The 20,510-nt window shown below is 41.4% G+C and overlaps 1 protein-coding gene across 5 annotated transcripts in view; it reads left to right on the top strand.

Moving 5' to 3' along the window:
• LOC149180358 (nucleoporin (DUF3414)) overlaps window positions 1-20,510 on the top strand; it is a 426,459-nt gene that overhangs the window by 67,721 nt on the left and 338,228 nt on the right. For 4 of the 5 annotated variants that reach the window (XM_089416071.1, XM_089416072.1, XM_089416070.1 and 1 more), the window contains exons 4-7: window positions 844-984; window positions 1,071-1,228; window positions 1,456-1,624; window positions 1,730-1,828. In XM_089416071.1, the coding sequence (XP_089272197.1) occupies window positions 844-984; window positions 1,071-1,228; window positions 1,456-1,624; window positions 1,730-1,828 (567 nt within the window). The remainder of the gene's footprint in view (window positions 1-843; window positions 985-1,070; window positions 1,229-1,455; window positions 1,625-1,729; window positions 1,829-20,510) is intronic. The other variant, XM_089416073.1, reaches the window with a different exon arrangement.

Raw genomic sequence — 20,510 nt, 5'->3', positions numbered from 1 at the left:
ATACTAGCCTTTTTTGAGTGGAATTATCAATGACAACAGAAAATGAGTGATCTTTTATCTGGTATTTTTGGCAAAAATACTTTCTTCAGTATTGCGGAAGAGTCTCTGGTGATTAGGATAAGTTGTGGATTTGGAGCAACTGGATAATCACTCATAACCTTTTGCATCACCTGGTTCACATTGTTGTTCTTTGAGGAGAGCCTTTGACTCTTTCTTAGTGTGAAGAATGTTGCTTTGCTTTACCAACAAATAAAGGAGGCGAGTCTGAACTGTTTGGCTGCCCATTATTTTTTTTCCTGAATGTATATGCATTAAAATGTATGTTATATAAACAATGCTCCAGGAATACTTCAGTCGTAGGGTTTCTTGGGAACTGGGGCTTCTGAGATCACTGCTTCAAAATTTCTTAATGCAGGCATTTTACTTTGTGGATTGTTTTTTGGCTGGTTCTACTCAACTATGTTGTGGAGGTTCATTTTGTTCAGGTGGGCATTAGACTACCTTTATATTTTAGGATATACAAATAACTGTTATAGCATTTGTTTTTGCATTTACAGATTTTACAACTCATAAAAATGTTCTTAGATATCTGCAACTTCATTATCTTGGTTAACCAAAATAGACATAAATACTTCTAGTTAGTTTTTTACACTCTCCTGGAATTGATATTGTAGTACTGGTGGCTTCTAGAAGTTTCTGAAAATATGTGGTGCAATGACTCGTTTTGCTTTATTTTTGCATGAGATTTTTTGTCTAGGAATTCATTCTTTGAAGAGAGAGTTTTAATTTTCTGGACTAGTTGTTTCTCTGCTATAGAAGGAGATATAATGTTCTTGGCTTTAGGATCTTCGATATGCAGACCTTTGGGCTGAGGAGACTTTGATTGAAGAGAGCTTAATTATGGACATTCTATTCCTTCTCTACTATGAACCAGCCCATGTTTGCACAGCTGGTAGATGGAAAAGTTTACTTGGTGTCTTCAAGGTGAAATATCCTCCCAAGTTACTTTTAGAGTCATGTTTTCTTATGTGTTATATTTTAAGTCCTGATATATTCATTGTAATGTACAGGACATAATATCTGGTTGTAGCAACATTGAAAAACTTGCTGTGACACAAGAAGCGCAGAAATATGCACAGCATGTCAGATATCAGGCTATTCTAGTTCTTATTGAAGCCTTGGATCTTGAACACCTTCTTTATATGGTCTACAATAATGTTCCTTTCAGGTAGATTGAGATGCACCCTTTATATTATTTGGTTTGTGTATTTCTTGTGGTTAATGATGGTTTTTAGCAATGAACTACTCAGTTTTCATATTTAGAGCTTTCTGTTGCTCTGTTACTTTGGGATCAGTGGAGTAGTTTTTAGTGCAATGTCTCTTATTAGTTGTGTATTAGTAAAGAACCCGTTGTTGAGAATATCTAAGTTTTGTTTAATTGGCATATGCTATCAGCCAGGGCACTCATGCATTTTCATTGGAGGACTTGCAAGAAATTGACAATTCAATATCAGGTCTTAATTCATTGGAGGATCCTGAGTCTGGTCTTCTAATATTTACATGGGCTATTTTTATTTGTCTTGTCACCATGCTCCCAACACCAGAAAATCAAACTACTATATTGGTAGGTAGCATGATAGTGAAGACTATTTTTCTTTGCTGCACATTTGTTTCTCATAGTTGTACTTCTTGCAGACCCTGAGGATATATTTAATATTTTATTTTTCAGGAGATTGATCATTTAGTTTACATTCGCCAAGCTTATGATAGTGGAACGCCTAATATTATTCTAGAAATGCTTCAAAGTGAGGCTTTTCAAGACTTCGATGTAAGTATTTTCTTTCCAGCAATATTGTTCTAAGTTATGGTACACTGAATTTGATATCACATGATACCATTAGTACTCTTTTTGGTGTAGTTATTTAAATTACAATTTTTTCTTGTAGGTTTTCCATCTTAATATGTAAAAGTTTGTGTACTTCTCTCCATTGTTGAAATTATCGTTATATCTGGTATAAGACATCCAATTCTTTAAAAGGCAGCAATGGCTAAAAGCCTAAAACTGTTGCGATCAGAAGAGAAAGCAAGGACTAAATAGGGCTATCAATAAACCCTAAAACCTACAAGAAAAATGAGAATACACTTTACAAAGATAAGATAAGATAATTATACTGTTGTCCAAGACTTATGATTCTTGAAAAATTAATAATGGCTAAAACTGTCATGATCAGAAGAGAAAGGAAGGACTGAATGGAACCATCAACAAGCCCTAAAAGCTACAAGAAAAATGAGAATACACTATACAAACGTGAGATAAGATAATTATATCATTATCCAACAAATGACCACAAAAGTAGGTCAATGGGATTCCTGAGTACAATGATGTCAAAACAAAGCAGGAGTACCAAGGAGTCTCCCATATAAAGAACAGGAAATAAAGTAGAAACATGAAATCTATGTGTGAAAGCATGAGAAAACACGAGAAAATCCTCATTCCTAGTGCGGGCTGCCACAATGAGAGGGAGATGTGCAGAGGGAAAGGATCTAGGCATTGGGTCATGATACACTAGATCCCCTTCTCCTAACATTTGAGGCCGAATGAAGAGAAACTCAATGTTGAAATTTCTAAGTCTAACCCGTTAGAAATTTTCCTACACTGTCTGGTTTATTTTACCTACTTGTTTTAATTACTGAACAAGTTATTTAACCATATAAATGCTGAAATAAACACAAATGCAGTGTCGACCATCTACAGATCATCAATTGATAGAAATAGACAAACACACAAGGGACACCGTTATTTTTGGACAATCGTCCTCGGAAAAACCCAACATGGGAAAACTGGTGCATCAGTTGTGAGGGTTTTATTATTAACCAACTTTTCTTGAGTACAACTGGGTGCCAAACTGGCTCACTCGACAGAGAAATCAATCTGGTAGTAATACCTCTCTTCAAAAGCAGATATTCGACAAGTCTGCTCCACGAAAGTCTCTCCAACACCTCTCTGAGGCGTTGCATCAGCCTACAGATGCTTTGCGCTAGCTCTCTAGCCCTCTACATCACCCATGTAGGCCCTCTGGCTCTCTGCGCAATCACTCTGGCCCTTTGCGTGGCTCCTGCTGGCTTTGCGTCTGCCTCTTTGCCTCTGCGCTGGTCTTTCGACACTATCTCTGCCTCTTTGCTATGCACTCACTGCCCTTGCTGCGACTCTGGTCACTGGTTCAATTTCTCTCAGCAAACCCCGCTCCAGAAAATCCAACTCACTGATCAACTTGGTGTATCTCCAACTAACCCTCAAGCTTCCTCATATATATATATATTTTTTGTTGAGTCTTCGATGATCGAGATTAAATCTCTAATCAACGGCTAAGATTAGATTTGGCTTGATCCATGTCATTTAGAACCTTCTCACCCAGTTTGATATTAATCAATGTTGCGAAAATCGCGATTGGGATTAAATCGGCGAGGGGAAAAAATTGGAAAAAATCGTAAAAATAGGGAAAAAATCGGTAAAAATCGGGAAAAAAATTGTAAAATACAAAAATAGTCATTTATTTTCTTTTTTTTTAATATTTAAAGCATCTACAACATAAAATAAATACATTGACACATAAATATGATAAAAGAGCTAATATATAAGATGTGTAATATCATTTCTAGTGCTACATCACACATATCAGTGAATCATGTCTGGAATAGTAAGTCCTGACTCCTGAGTCCCAACTCAGCCTCAAAATATCAACAAAAAATATAATAATATATTTCATATCATGAGTCATAATGTCATATACAATGAAATGAACCAAATAACTAATACTACTGATTTTTTCCACCCCTCTTGCGAGAAAATGCAATAGCTTTCTCTTTCCCTCTAAATGTAGATGCCGGTGGAGTTGGCAGTGGACTCTGCTGTGCTCTAGAAGCTGAAGAACTAGGAGCTATAGGAGGTAGACAACGTCCTCTACTGGTGGCAGGGGTAGCTTGGGTAGGTGGCGTTACCTCCCCCTCCTGTTGCTCCTCCTCCTCCTCCTATCCCTCTACGCCTTCCACTACCTCCTGCTCTAACCAGTGATCGACAAACTCCATGAGAGGCCTCTCAGTCTCAACCCTCCATGCAACAGTGGTGTCAATCCCATCCAATGAGATGGCTTCCATAGCAAGTATCCTCTCAAGTTGCCTCACCCATAATCGAAGATTGTAGTAGACGTAGACCATGTCATTAAGTCGATGGGACTCCAATCTGTACAAAGATCATAAAATAATAATTATAAAAAAACATATTATTTAATGAATTTAAAAATTAATTGGTAATTAGGAATATTTTAAGTTTAAAGTTTAACCTGTTGCGCTTCTTGTTGTGTATTTTTTCAAATACACTCCAATTGCGCTTGCATCCTGAGGAGCTACATGTTTGGTTGATGATTCGAATGGCAAGATTTCACAGATGGGATACTTATAAACATAAGAAAACAAATGAAATTTGAAAGTTGAGGCAAAGTATGAAGTTATGAACTTGAAGAGACAATGAAATTTGAAACAAACTAAAAAATATCTTGCATTTTAGTCTTCCTATCAACCACAACCATCTTAAAGCTAAATGTGCCACCTGCCATTCTGTATATCTCCATTTCTTTGGAGATTTTTGCACGTTCTGCTTAAGATCGCACCATCCTCTGAACACAGTTTAAGAATCCATCCATGATCTTAACATCAAATAAGAATCCACATGGGTAAGAAAATGCGGGGTTCAGGTAGATCCCTGCAGCATGAATGAGACAGTGGAGTGTGTTGTTCCATTGTTCATCAATCACTTCCCATAAGAGAAGTTGTTTCTAAAACCCCTCATCTCCCTTATCATTATAGTAGGGCCGAAAAGATTCTTTGGCCTTGTCCATGGCCTCATACAAATAGCTCATTGCGGGCTTTTCACCATCAACTAATTGAAAAACCTTTACCAAAGGTTCAGTAATGCTGCACACCTCCTGCACTCCTGCCCAAAAGTTTTCTGGTATGAAACTAATCTGCATATGGCCTCTCCCTTTGGTTTGCGACTAAATGTCAAAGCACGCCACTCATCTGAAAGAAACATTCTCTTCACATCCCACGTAGAATTCAAGGGGTGTTGAAGAGATATGAAATTGGTGGCAAACCGTGTAATGGCGGGGCATACCAACTTCTTTTTGTTGGTGAATTTTCTCATCAAGCTAAGCACAAATGCATGATTATATATAAATTTTGTAATGCTTTTTGATGAGTCAACAATATCTTCGACAAAGAAAAATTTTCCTCTGTCTTCCAACATCAAATCAATACAATGTGCAGCACAAGGTGTCCAAAATAAAGTAGGATGCCTCTCCATAAGCATCTTGTTAGCAACAACATAATTTGCAGCATTGTCTGTTATGACTTGGACAACATGTTCTGCACCCACCCCAAAATAAACACATCCAACAAATCACATAATAATGTTGCATGTTTGATATGTGAAGATGCATCAACAGATTTCATAAACATTGTCCCCTTGGGACAATTAACCAAGAAGTTTATAAGGGTTCTCCCCTTTTGGTCGGTCAAACCATCTGACATCACAGTGCATCTTGTTTGTGCCCATGATGCCCTAAACTCCTTCAATATTTTGGTGCAATCAACCTTTTCATCTTGAAGAATGCGGCCTCTAAAGTCATCATAAGAAGGGATTTTGAACCCTAGGCCAACAATTGCAATAACATCAACAACAGGTTGGAAAAATGGATTATTCCTTGCAACGTTGAAAGGAATATCACTCCAAAGGAGAAACTTGCCCAACAACTTGTCAGCTTGTTCTTTCTCCTTTTTTTTAAGCATTGAAGTGATAGATGGTTGTGAACCAGTCGTGGTTCTAGGAACAAAAAATGATGAGGTAGCTACAGGGTTGGTTGTAGACATTGATGCTGAAGTAGAACCAGTGCCACTTCCATATTCACATCCTAACACACTCCCTGCTAGTTGCTTCTTCAGATCTGCTTTGGTCACTTTGTCTTGCTCTAATTCTTCCAATGATCTCATGGCTCTTCAGATGATTTCCACATTTGTATTGGTGCAAGGCCCTACATCACGTCCAGGGATTTGTGCAAGGTGATACTTCAATCTATAAACTCCCCCTGACATACGCTGGCCACACAACTTGCAAGACAAGTTTATTCTATCAAACACTCTATTAGGTTCACCAAATTTCCACAGAGGGTCCAATTTCTTTGGCATGTTTGTAACTTGGTTGAACTCTTGAGTTTAATGTAAGATGAAGTTTGAAGTTGAACCTATGGCACAATAAGAATTGCAAATTAAACAAAAAAAAAATTCCATACATGACACAACACATTGAATTTTTGACAAACAAGAAAAAACCTCAACTCAATCCAACAATAATAGAAAAAATGCACATTCAAACTCTAAAAAATGATGTAGAAAAATAGAGCACAAGAAAAAATTAAACTAATAAATCTAACAATCAAGTTTTTGCATTTTTGACCAAAATGAACCTTTTCCACTTTATTCAACAAAAATGAAAAAAAGACACCGTCAATTCCACTAAAAAACCATTGATAATCAATGGGTTATAGAAACCCAAACAAAAGCAAGAAAAAAACCAAAACAAAATGGCCAAATTTGGTGCCCATACCTGGAAACCACGGTTTGTCGAAGAAATTTGGTCTAAACACGAAGTTCTCTTGCTTGGGATGCTAAAATCTCCTGTTTTCTCCTCTGCCATAATAGACACCTTCCTCTCCTCCTCATCTCTCAAACAAGTCCGTTGTCTGCTAAAAATGAGAAATAAAACTCATGAATTTGCTTATGAAATGCGCTGTCCCGAAGGGTCGGGATTTTTTCCGTTTGAATTGCGATTTTTTGGAGAAAATCGCTGAAAAAATCACGATTTTTTTTCAGTGATTTAAAATAAAAAAACTTTGTAAAATTTGGGTGATAATATCGGCTGAGTCAAAAAATCGTGATTTTTGGAACACTGATATTAATACCCATTAATATTTTTATTTTCCTAAGTTTAGACTTAGGATCCCATTAAAAAATATTAATTATTTTAATATCTCTCTAACTGGGTGGAATTTCCCCAAACCATTTTTGGGTTTTGGAGATCTCATGTGCTTTAGCCTCTGCACCAATTTTCATGGCTAAAGCAGATCCGATGCTACCCCAAATCAACACTCCCTCTTAGCGAGGAATGTGCTCTAGTAATGCTCCACAGTTGAATGTCACTCTGATCATCCGGCACTGGTACCTGTGCTGATGTTTGCCTGCTACCCAACATCCTTTGCGTTGCTGCCTCTTGTACTGTTGCCCATGGCTCTACCATTGCCACTGCTACATCTGTACTATAGCTCCCTCTGCGTCCGTGCTGCCGCTGGTCCTTCCTCCCAACACTGCATCTGCATTGCAACCCTCTCTCATCATGCTGGATCGTGCTGCCCATAGCACTACCATTGCTACTGCTGCACTGCAACTCGGTTACTGAGACGATGGTAACTGATCTACCCAACCACTGACATCCTTGTCAGGCTAGAAGCCCTCCTAATGCTAAAGCTCTCTCTGCTGCTATCCTGTGCTCCCTCTGCAGCCTCTGCGCTGCTGTAATAACTCTGTGCTTCTCGCATTGTTGCAAACACCTTTGTGCCTTCCTGCACTGCTGCAACCTCCTCTGTGCCTCTCGCACTGATGCAACCCCCACTGCATTGTTACAGATCTCTGCACTCTAGCACTGTTCTGCCGCTCCATCCACATCTTGCTTCTACCGACATCCATCATCTTGCTACTGTCTCTCGGGGTTCTCGTAGCCGGATATGATCCAAGAGTTTGGGTACCTCAAGGATCCTGCCCCACATCTCCTGTAGTCCTCCTGACTACAACTCGATGTCTCCCCACCTCTTCTCTAGAGGTACGTGAGCACTCATGGCAAAATCGTCATCATCCTCTACTTCCTTCTCCGCCATAGCCAGCGCTGCCTTGGAGTTAGAGGCCCCTCCCTTATTCTTCTTCCTGGGACACTGGGTTGCATAATGGCCCAACTCTTCACAATGGAAGCACTTTATCTTGGAGATGTCCTTCTTCTTCCTCTTCCCTTGCTGTCCCGTAGATGCTAGAGCCGCATCCTCTTCCTTCTCTTTCTTGATTCGACCTCCTTTGCTGCTACTAACTGCCTTAGTCAGCGATCTGATCTCTTCTTGGCGAAAAGCTACCCACAATTCTTCCCAATCTCGAAGATTCACTCTACCGAAAATGCTTTGGACGAATTTCTCCCACTCCTCAAAGACTGTGTTCGGGGAGGTCCTCACCATTAACTCCTGATTCGGTGTGGCCCCTATGGAAGTAAGTTGGTCTCGAATCTCCTGCAACCTATTGAGGAAGTGATCTATCTGCTCCCCCTTCTGCATCTGATACGACCGCAACTGATTCTCCAATAGAATCTTCCTTTGCGTGGAAGTGCCCTGATACAATGTCGTCAAGGTATCCTACATCTCCTTTGTCGTATTCTTCTCGGCAATATGCTGAACTACATCATCCTTGTCCCCTTCAAGGATTATACACTTTTCCTTGGCCATTGCATCCTCATACTTTTCATTATCAGTTGGGTCTACTGGGATAGCCACGGTTCTCAAGGCAAAGGCCTTGATGTGATGTCTATCCAGAACAGACGGGATCCTGGCCTTCTAGATGACAGTTGGACGCCCCGTCTAGCTTGCCCTGATCCCTCAGTCCGTTCATTGCCATCTCCGCTCTTCTCTTCGACTCCCTCTAAGTCTCTACTTCCCTCATGGAAGTTCTCCTCTAGACTCCCTCTGAGTCTCGAATTCCCTTCTGGAAATCCTCTCCTAGACTCCCTCTGAGTCTCGATTTCCCTCCTAGAAATCCTTCTGCCAACAGTCAAATCACATCTCTCTGATCCCCTTTGCTCCTGCAGTATTGATCTGGATTTCATGGCTAGAAATCCGCCTAGGTAGCGACTCCCTTCTACCTTGGTTTTGTCCTGTTAGGCACTTTTCTGCTTCGACAGCAACAACACCCCACCAACTTCACAATTCACAATCTGCCCACAGCTTCCTAGGCCCCAACAGCTGAAGAAATTGAGCCTCTTAGCTCTGCGCAATCTCGACAAGGCTGAATCGCTCCTTTGGCCAACTGTGTCACTCCTACCTGGCTTAGTAGGATGACGTGGCTCCTCGTGAGCCTCTTCTGTCTTCTTCTGCCTCTGCGTTGGCCTCTCTTTGGCTCGAAATGATGACGCATGCCCTCTGCATCACTCCTCTGCTGCTTTCTGCTTAGGAACAACTTCTGTCACTCATGACAGTTGTTTCTGCTGCAAATTTTCTGATGTAGCTGGTGCCTTCAGCTCTCTTGTGATCTACAACGCTCGGATACCATGTTGAAATTTCTAAGTCTAACCTGTTAGAAATTTTCCTGCACCAATTGGTTTATTTCACCTACTTGTTTTAATAACTGAACAAGTTATTTAACCATATAAATACTGAAATAAACACAAATGCAGTCTCAACCATCTACATATCATCAATTGAAAGAAATAGACAAACACACAAGGGAGACTGTTATTTTTGGACAATCGTCCCCGGAAAAACCCAACATGGGAAAACTAGTGCAACAGTTCTGAGGGTTTTATTATTAAGCAGGTTTTCTTGAGTACAACTGGATGCCAAATTGGCTCACCCGATAGAGAAATCAATATGGCAGTAATACGGATACCTCTTTTCGAAAGCAGATATTCGGCAAGTCTACTCCATGAAAGTCTCTCCAACGCCTCTTCGAGGCTCTGTGTTAGCCATCCTGGCCATTGCGTCAGCCTAGAACCCTCTGCGTCAGCCTATAGATGCTCTGCGTTGGCTCTCTAGCCCTCTGCATCATTGATGTAGGCCCTCTGTGCAGTCACTCTGGCCTTCTGTGTGGCTCCTGCTGGCTCTACCCCTGCCTCACTACCTCTGCACTGGTCTTTCGTCACTATCTCTGCCTCTCTGCTATGCACTCACTACGCCTCGCTGCAACTCTGATCACTGGTTCAATTTCTCTCAGCAAACCTCGCTCTAGAAAATCGAACTGACTGATCAACTTGGTGTATCTCCAACTGACCCTCAAGCCGCCTCTTATATTTTTTCTGTTGTGTCTTCAACGACCGAGATTAAATCTCTAATCAACGACTAAGATTAGATTTGGCTTGATCCATGTCATTTAGAACCTTTTCACCCAGTTTTATATTAATACCCATTAATATTTTTATTTTCCTAAGTTTAGACTTAGGAACCCATTGAAAAATATTAATTATTTTAATATCTCTCTAACCGGGTGGAATTTCACCAAACCATTTCTGGGTCTTGGAGATCTTATGTCCTTTAGCCTCTCCACCAATTTTCATGGCTATAGCACATCCGATGCTACCCGAAATCAACACTCAATATAGGATGATGCTTTGAAGAAGAACTAACAAAAGGTCTGGATTGTGTCCTGTGTTGCTTCCTGGTTGCTATAACTCGCTACTGGTGTCAAGGTGATTTGATGTGCATGCTGATAAGGGATCTACTGTGGAGACATCTCTGTGGTCTTTGAGGAGGGAGAATGGTTCCTCTGGTTCACACTGATCTGGAGCTAGAAGCAATGTTGTCATGAACCTGTCTCTTAGCGCCCATAGTTTATGGGAGCACCGTAAAGGAGGTGATCTGTTGAATAGGATCTGGCCCAGGAGGAGGCTGGAGAGTGTGGGTATGAAGCTTGAGGGGGTCCTGCATGTTATTTCACATGGTTTGGGCTCGAGTTTGGGTTTGACAACCATAAAGTTCGATTCAAATTCAAAATTTTGTTAAGATTCGAATAATGTTCATCTTTAGGTTCAAATATATAATAATAATAATAATCAATATATCTTACTTAATAATAATTAATACATATTAATTAATATTAATAATAATAATAATAATTAATATATATTAACTTTTATGTATTTATATAAAATTTATTAACTTTACTTATATTTATATTAATATATAACTATACAAAAAATATATTTTCTGCTGTATGCATTTAACTCATCTCGATCTTTTATTGTTTTACATATTGTTACAACTTATATTGTCAACAATCTGTGAAGCAGAGTACATAGCAACAAAACAATTTTTTTCTAATCAATGTCATCATTCAGCTTCCAGTTATATGATTGTAAACCCTATTTCTGCAAAGTTTTATTGTAAATGATGCTAGTATGGCCTTTGAGTCATGTAATTGCACCTAGGTAAGCCTATGATTTTTGTCAAAGGATTTCATCCTAGGAAGTTTTTAACCTCCCCGAATTATGTGTGTTTGTAAACATCGAATAATCGACAGAGTTTTTCTTTCAGCTATAACCCCAAAGGTAGGGTGAAATTCTTTGGCAATGTCTTAAGTGTGTCCTAGTGTTTATCGAGTCTATTGTAAAAGTGTGTTTAGGAATAATTTTAGTGCATGGTACCTCATAATTAGACACCATGGAAAAATAATTTTATTATAAGCACAGTTGGTTTCATACTAGATCCTATTGTGTCGCAGAATCGGATAATGTTTTGAGGGTATGGTCTAATGTGCATTTCTTCCTCTAAGGGTTGAATTAAATTGTAATATTTTGATGTAAACAATATTTTAGTGCATTGTCTGTTGAAGAAAATGTAACTAGGTTCGGTCTTCATAATGACATGATCTTTGTAAATGATGAAATACAAGAAATAAAATTATTTTTGTATGAGTACAAAACACAGATCCTCTGAAATTTGGGATGAGTACAGAGGTACAATATTTCGGATGTGTCCAGTAGGGTACAGAACTCAAACTCCTTTGCACCTTCATGGGTAATCACAGTGAGTAATAACAGTCTCATGATCTAACAATCTCAGAGATCTCTGTTCTTCGGATGGGTACCACCGAGATGAAATTCTTCTTCGTCCTCTTCACAGTCTTAATGATTACAATCTCAACCTCCTCGGTGGTTACAGTCTCGTGGTTACAGTCTCGAGATATCTAAATAATGAAGATCTCGGTGTAGGGAGAAAAGCACAGTCGCAGTCTTGGCATAGTTGTGATGATGAGGATTTAAGCGATCCCACAATAATACTCTCTCAGCATACTAAACACAATCATGATCTCTACATAATGTGAAGGTGCAACAAGGTGTAAAGATCTCAGTGGTGCAATAATGATGACTTTGGTGTAGCAGCAATGATGACTTCAATGTAGTGATGATGATTTCAACTATGACGAAGAAGAGGATTGGTGTCTTGGTCATGGAGTGGCTAAATAGGTCAGGGGTCATGGCCTTTGTATTCGTCAATTGGAATCTCTATAAGAAGAATTTTGTGTGGGTTTTCCTCTCAAAGAGTGAGAGGTTTTGGCCCTGATAGAAAGCCAACTTCTTATGTTCTTGTCTCTTTTGTTTTGGTAACTTTTTGATGAACTAAGAAGACAAACTCTAATAATATCAAGCAAAGATTGTGCTAATAAGGAAAAGTTAAAACTACCTCACAAATAGTTATCATGAAGAGAAGAATCTTATTAACTTGATTTGCCCTAGACTCCTTAACATGGTATCAGAGCAAAGGTGTTGAAGTCAAAGGAAGGGCAACGAAAAGAGACATTCAAGGATCAATTTTCAAAAGCAAGTTGAAGGGCTTTGTGTTTCAAAACCTACATCAAAGATTGAAGGAGCAGTCTACAACAATAGTATACAATGGCAAGGGCTTTTGTCTATATAATTAAGGAGACAGTCTAGAACAACAAGACAATTTAGTCCTACAACAAGGCTAATTTGGATCCTTATATGAAGTTCTAGGATCAAGTAATCTCAGTCAAAAGATGAAGCGTTCAGAACTCGGGTACATGGCAACAGTTTTGGTGTATCCCACAGTTTCGGTCTATGTCATACAATGATCTCATCATACTAGTAGATTGAATCCTTTTCTATAAAGAATACAGTCTTGACAACTTAGATTCATGATACTCAATGGCATATTGAAGCAGGATCATCTACAACATAGCGCTCAGAAATAGTTCTAGGTACTATAAGGTGATCGTAGCAAGTAACCTTGATGTTCTATGATTCTACATGATGCTGCATACTACAAGGTTCACTTGTGTGACAACAATACAGTGCCATCTCAAATCATAAGGATCAAATATATAAGTCGTAGTAACTTGAAGGCAAGCTTCCTATCGTTAGAATAAGGATCTCATCCGGAGGAAGCATCAATGCATCTGCTTTAACTACTTTCAACATGATCAAGGTGAATATTTTATCTTTACATGTCAAGTATTTTCATTAATCAATTTGGTAAAATGACTTCATGATTGCAAGGAGATCTATAGGTTGGATGGGGTATAAGGAGGATTGTCATAATCCTCATAGATAAGAGAAGTTAGTAAACATATGAACGAAAAAGGTCTCCCTTGAATTCATGGGTGGGAACTCTTAAGGTCCTCTCAACATACTAGAAGATATATTCTCTGAAAATGCAGTAAAGAAGGTCACATCACTTAGACCCGATCTACACAAAAGTGAAGGTATCAAAGAATGAAGGAATATCTTCATGAGATCTCAATTGAGAGATCTGGGAGAGATGATGAGAAGATAATCATCATTGTTCTAACTGTTAAGCAAGCTAACAAATGTCCATGAACAAGAAGGTTACGTCATTCGACAATTTGTGGTCTCCATGCTAGATAGAGAAAGACAAGTTGATGGCAAAATTATTGAAGGTTAAAGGACTCAAACATTTCGCAGAAAGGAAAGGGAAGTTTGGGCCTCAAACAAGACAAAACAATTCCATAGAAACATTATGAAAAGAAAGCTCATATCGTTGGAAAGATGGAGGAAGCTGAAGAAAAGGGCCAAGGAAAGAGGGAGTAACAGAGCTCTATTGTGATTAAGATGGTATCCCTCACAAAAGGGTCCTATCATAAGCTCCTAAATCTTTTGTTATAGATATGACCATGATAATAAGATGCATCGTGGCAACATGAAAACATTAGAATGAAGGGTTCGCGATATCGCCATGGGAATCATGAAGGACAAAATCCATGGCAAACATGAAGGATATAGCTCGCGGGAACCTCATGGGACATTGAAGGAAAGGATGAAGTCGTCTAGGACAAGGCTCATCATACATCAAGTCAAAAAGGAAACGTCTGCCAGATGGGGATATGCAAGATTGTCAAGGTTCTCTGATGGAATCCTCATTGGAGGGTTCACTAATCTAGAAAAGAAACAAGTGTTTCATTAGGAACTCCATCTTATGGAATTCATGGGATGATGGTATGTTGACATGAGAAATAAAGCAGATCAAGGGATTGAAGATCTTTTCAATCAAGGAAGTTGCTGGAAGAAGTTTAGATGACCTAAAGGTAAAATGAGGTATGTATGCCTGTGTTTAGTATTATAATGTCATGTCGTATGGTTGCAGGTAACATGGATCATTACTTCTATCTTGAGAAGCATGATCAAGGGAAAAGGATCTCCTCCTCTGAAAAGATGCAGAAAGGCATAAGTCACACTAGATGAAATCAACATAATATGTCCTCATATGAAGTATGAGGTGGTTCACTACAATTAAAAGCTCCTGGGAATGGAATGTGTGAGGAAGGAAGAGACCAAGAGATATGCAACCATGATGAAGGCAATCAACATCCAAAGGACCAAGAAGATTTGACTAAAAAATCTCTCAAAAAGATATGAAGACTTCGATAAAAGTCTGAAAAAGATGGAGACATTTGACTATGGATATCTTTGGGAGATGTGTCAACATGTATGCAGGATGCTGATACCTATAGGAAAATGTCATGATGAAGAGCCATCTCGTACGGTACTATTTGATTTAATTGTTGATTTGTGGTAGCATCAAATGTATCTAGCCACGAAATTTGGTGGAGAGGTTGGGGCACATAAGATCTCCAATACCCAGAAAGGGCTTGGATAGATTCTAAACAGATCAGGAGATATTAAAATAATTAATATTTTTAATGGAGTCCCTAAGCCTAAACTTAGGGAAAATAAAATATTAATGTGTATTAATATGAATCTGTGTTAGAATGGTCCAAACGACATTGATCAAGCAAGATCTAATCTTAGCTATTGATTAGGGACTTATTCTCAACCGTTGAGATGTCAATAGAAAAAGTATAAGAGGAGGCTTGAGGGGCACTCGGAGAACACACTGAGGGAGACCAGTCAGTTCAATTTCTGGAGTGGGGTTTGCTGAGAAATTGAACCAGTGGTTTGGAGAGCAGTCAAGAGGCAGCAAGTATGGAACATAGAGACGGGAGATCAGCGCAGAAGAGACAGACGTAAAACCAGAGGAAGCCACACAGAGGCAGCAGAGGCTGCGTAGAACCAGAAGGGCCTGCGTCATCCACGCAAAGGCTGCAGGAGTGACGCCGAAGCCCAGAGAGGTTTGGCAAAGTCTCAGTAGGTTGACACAGAGGGTTTCAGGCTGACGCAGAGGGTTTCAGGTTGTAGCAGAGGTCAATAGGGCATACGCTGGGTTTAGAAAAGCGCTGGAAGTTTGTCTATCTATGGGTAAGCCAGTTTGGCACCCTGTTGTACAAGAAAATTGCCGAGTAATAAAATCCTCCCTTGCTGCATCTGTTTTCCCACATTGGGTTTTTCCAGGGACATTAGTCCAAAATGACTGTGTCAATATGTGCATATGTTTATTTCTGTATTACGATGTGATATCTGCAGCAATATTTATTTTAATGTTTGTTGAATTAATTTCATGAATAACTTATGATGAAATAAGTAGGAAAAGTAAATCAGTTGTCGCAGTGATAGAATTTTCACATGGTATCAGAGCAAGTAATGAGAGACAAAAAGGGAAAATCAGTTATGGGTCAAGACCACAATGCAGAGGCATCCACCTCAAGGGACTCACACAGATTTTTAGAAGGTTGCACAAGAGAGGGAGATTTCGATTTCTCTATGTTGGCTTCCAGGTTGGAAGAAGAAGTGGCATGCATGTGATCCGGATTTAAACAGGAACGCAACAAATTACAGAGATAACCATATACACAAAGATGCAACGGAAATAATACTTCATTTCATTAATGGAAAATACTGAAATATGCTTACAAACAGAAATGGAAATAAACTAGCTAGGGCGATGGTAGCTTATCTCTGAGAAGAGATGTGATGGCTACATGCCTCTGAACTGTGTTACAATGAGGCTCGAAGGCCTATTTATTGTTGAGAAACAATGGAAAACCCTTAACATTCCAAAACCTAACCCTAGGAGATGAAACGCCAAACTGTGGGCCCCGTTTGGGGGTAAATTGGTAGATCAACTTCCCGGGGTCGTAACTTTGGCATATGATCTCCGTTTGACGCGTACAATAGCTCGTTAGAAAGATCTATCCGAGTACTACCACTTTGGGAGGCAACATGGGTCCATGGACCCATGTTGCCCCAGATTCCCAAAAAAACGTCGTTTAGGGCCTCAAAACAGCTCCGGAAGTTCAGGACCCGAAAAACTGCTAAAAATAGTAAACTGTGCTACAATTAAGGAAACTGAAAATGCTGAGAAAGACAATGGTGGGGGTCCAGGTGGACTTGGCAGGTGGCCACCAATATCCACCTGGATCATTCCTCCCCCCTTAGGAAGCAATGGTCCCCATTGCGTTGAGCTCCTCCATGAGATGAGGAAACTTCTGTTGAACTTGTTCCCTGGTGAGCCACTTGCCCTGCTGAAGGAGTTGGCCTGCTTTGACAACTCGATACAGTTGGATATTCTGTTGGCGAGTGTTCTTGATCTGTGTGTCCATGATCCGATCAGTTGCAGCTTGTTCCATGCAATCTGGATTTAATTCTGTGGGTTTGAGCTGTTCTGCAATGTCGGATGCGTCTAGCAATGGTGGAAAGTATGGCCGAAGGCGGTCCACATTGAACACTGGGTGCAGGCCAAGGAATGGGGGAATGCTGAGCTCAAATGCATTATCTCCCATAGCCTTAGTAATGGTGTAAGGACCATATCGGAGTGGTCTCAATTTCCGATAGGCTCCAGTAAGGCGTTCCTTTTGCAAATGCAACCAGACTTTGTCGCCCACCTGAAACTTGTGTGGCACCCGATGTTGATCATGTCGCTGCTTGTACTTGGCATTGGATTTCTCAAGGATGTCATGGACCTGCTGGCGAATATGTTGGATGCGCTCAATGAAGCTGGTGGCCTTATCTGTTTCGGACTGGACATGAGCTGAATTCATGTGAGTAGCTGCAAGTGGCATGGCCACATCAATGGGGCATAGTGGCTGGAATCCCAAACCCACCTGAAAAGGGCTATGGCCAGTGGAGCTGTGAAGAGCTCGGTTGTAGCTATGCTGAACGTAGGGGAGGCTCTCGTCCCATGTGCGAGGATGCTTTGAGTTATACATGCGCAGAATGTGCACAATCATCCTATTGACAACCTCTGTCTGGCCATCAGTTTGAGGATGGAAGGCTGTGGACTTCGTGAGTTTGGTGTCCAGCATTGACCAGAGACTGGACCAAAAGGTGCTGAGAAACCGACTGTCCCGATCTGAGATGATAGACTGTGGGATCCCAAAGTGCACCCACACTCGTTCAAAGAAGAGTTTAGCAGTGGCTTCTGCTGTGATATTCTTCTTGCAGGCCATCATAATGGCCATCTTTGAGAACCTGTCGACGACCACAAAAACACAGTCATTTCCATGCTTAGTGGAAGGAAGGCCTGACATGTAATCCATGGAGATGGATTCCCAAGGTCGACTAGGGGTAGGCAACGGGGTATAGAGGCCTTGCTTCTTAATGGTCGGTTTGGCAATGGCACAGGCAGTACATGATCGGATGTACTTCCCAACATCCTGTCGAAGATTCGGCCAATAGAAATAGTTTTGCAGTACTGCCACTGTTTTCTTGACCCCGAAATGCCCAGCAGCCCGACTGTAGTGTGCTTCCCAAATCATCTTGGCACGCTCGCTTGAAGGAACACAAAGGTGACCGAGGTGGCATAATAGGGCATCCTGGAGGTGAAAATCTGCAACCTGCCGACCCTCCAAGAGTGTCTGGTATGTGTGGCCGAATTCTGGGTCGCTTTTGTAGAGAAGTGGCCAATCAGAAGTCTCGTGCCCGCAAGAGTTGAGCACGGTGGTTAGCGCCATGATCGGTGGTCGACTGAGGCAATCTGCAACATTATTGGTGCTGCCCTTTTTATACTTGATATTCAAGTGAAACTGTTGCAGGTATGTAGACCACTTCTGATGGCGATCATTCTGCAATTTCCCTTGGGTCTGTATGAACTGCAGAGGCCGGTGGTCTGTGTGGATGACCGTTTCCTTCCCCAAAATGTAATGCTTCCATTGTCGGCAGGCCTGTACAATGGAATACATCTCTTTATCATAAGTGGGGTACTTCCGGACTGTGTCTGAAAGTGTTTCACTGTGATATGCCACTGGATGTCCATGTTGAGTAAGGACTGCCCCAATAGCATAGTCAGAGGCATCTGTCTCGACCTCAAATGGTTGTTGTAAATCTGGTAACGCGAGCACTGGTGCCGTGCAGAGGCGATCCTTCAACTCCCTGAATGCCTTCTGTTGAGATTCAGACCAAAAGAATTTTGCTTTCGCCCCGCCCTTGGTGACTTGACTCAAGGGCCAAGAAATATGAGAAAATCCCAACACAAACCTGCGGTAGAAGTTGGCAAGACCTAGAAAGCTGCGGAGCTCTGTTAGAGTGGTTGGAGAGGGCCAATCCCGAATGACTTGGACCTTGGCTGGATCGACATGCACCCCCTGTTCATCAATGATGTATCCCAGATACTGAACCTCGGTCATGCCAAAAGTGCATTTCTCCAAATTGGCACATAGCTTGTGTTACCGCAGTGTTTGGAGAACCTGTCGGATGTGGTGGAGGTGCTCTTCCCAACTCTGGCTGAAGATCAGAATGTCATCCAAGTATACTACTACAAACGAGTTGGTGAATGGCCGCAAGATGTCATCCATTAGCCTCATAAAGGTTGCAGGAGCATTCGTCAATCCGAAAGGCATGACCAACCATTCGAAGAGGCCCTCCTTGGATTTGAAGGCAGTCTTCCACACATCTGAGGGTTCAATTGGTACCTGGTGATATCCTGACTTCAGATCGATCTTGCTGAAATATTTCGCCCCCTTTAGTTGGTCTAGGAGGTCATCAATCCGCGGGATCGGGTACCTATTACGGACAGTGATCTTGTTCAGCGCCCGATAGTCAATACAGAGTCTCCACGTCCCATCCTTCTTCTGTACCAACACTATCGGGCTCCCACAGGGCGAAGAACTCGGACGGATGTGACCTTTCTGCAGGAGCTCCTGAATCTGCCTCTTAATTTCATTGTTCTCCAGAACGGAGCGCCGATAAATTGGTCCATTGGGTAGCGGCGCACCTGGGGTCAGATCGATGGAGTGCTTGACTTGACAGTGCAGAGGAACCCCTGCCGGGGAGGTGAAGATGTCTTCGTACTCCTCCACAATCTTATCCATCTGTAGCTGCCGTGCAGAGGGACCCCGTTTGGAGGCCGCGGCCACTGTCTTCTTCTTCCCTTGAGGGCGTATCATCAGGAAAACAAATTTCCTGGTTTTGGAAATGATCTTACTGCATTGTTTTGCAGTAATCAAAGAGATGGCGGCAGGTGGTGCTACCTCTGGTATCCTGAACAACTTATTTCCCAATGTAATAATAACAGCACGGGGCCTTGATTCATACACAGCATGTCGCTTCCACAAGTATGGTTGTCCTAGTAATACATCACAAACTTCAAGGGGAGCAATGTCACACAATACCTCATCCGTGAAGGGCTTGATGTTGTATGGAAGGCGACACTGCTGGCTCACGCGAAGATCTCGCCCTTGGTGAAGCCACCCAATGGTGTATGGTTGTGGATGTGCTGTGGTCGGTAAGCCCAACCGCTTCACGACCTCTGCCGAAATGAGGTTCTTTTGACTCCCGCTATCAACAATGAACTGTATCGGGGAGCCCTTTACCCACATCTGGGAGTGGAAGAGACGCTCCTCCTCCTCTGGATCTTCGGGTTCATTTTTCTGGATCTTTGCGGTAGCAACAGTGGCGCTGGGATCCGCATCAATGATCTGCTTCCCTTTTTCATACCCCTTATCGGGTTCTGACTCAGAGTCGGAACATGCATCTGATTCTGAAACCTTTAGCTCAGCCACCAGTGACTGCTTGGCCCGACACTCACTTGTGTTATGAGTGGAGCTCTTATGGAACTCGCACCATTTTCCAGTGTCCTTTCTCGGCTTTGCGGCGTTGCTCTTTGCTTGCAGCTTCGGCTGGTTGTCTTGGGCTGTCTCGCCTTGGCTTTGTCCTTTGTTCTGTGGTTTAGGGGCACCTTTCCCCTGCTTTGGATTCGCAGATCCAAAGTCTCGCTTCTTTTGTTTAAACTTCTGCTCGACCTTGACGGCATACCGGTATGCAGCGCCGAGCGAGGGGATGTTTAGGA

This window comes from Pinus tabuliformis, chromosome 3_2, assembly GCF_031772625.1.
Source record: "Pinus tabuliformis cultivar Carrire ecotype Pingquan chromosome 3_2, CPIR1, whole genome shotgun sequence".
Lineage (NCBI taxonomy): Eukaryota > Viridiplantae > Streptophyta > Pinopsida > Pinales > Pinaceae > Pinus > Pinus tabuliformis.
The sequence above is the reverse complement of the archived record's forward strand: the minus strand, read 5'-3'. Positions and strand labels throughout refer to the sequence as shown.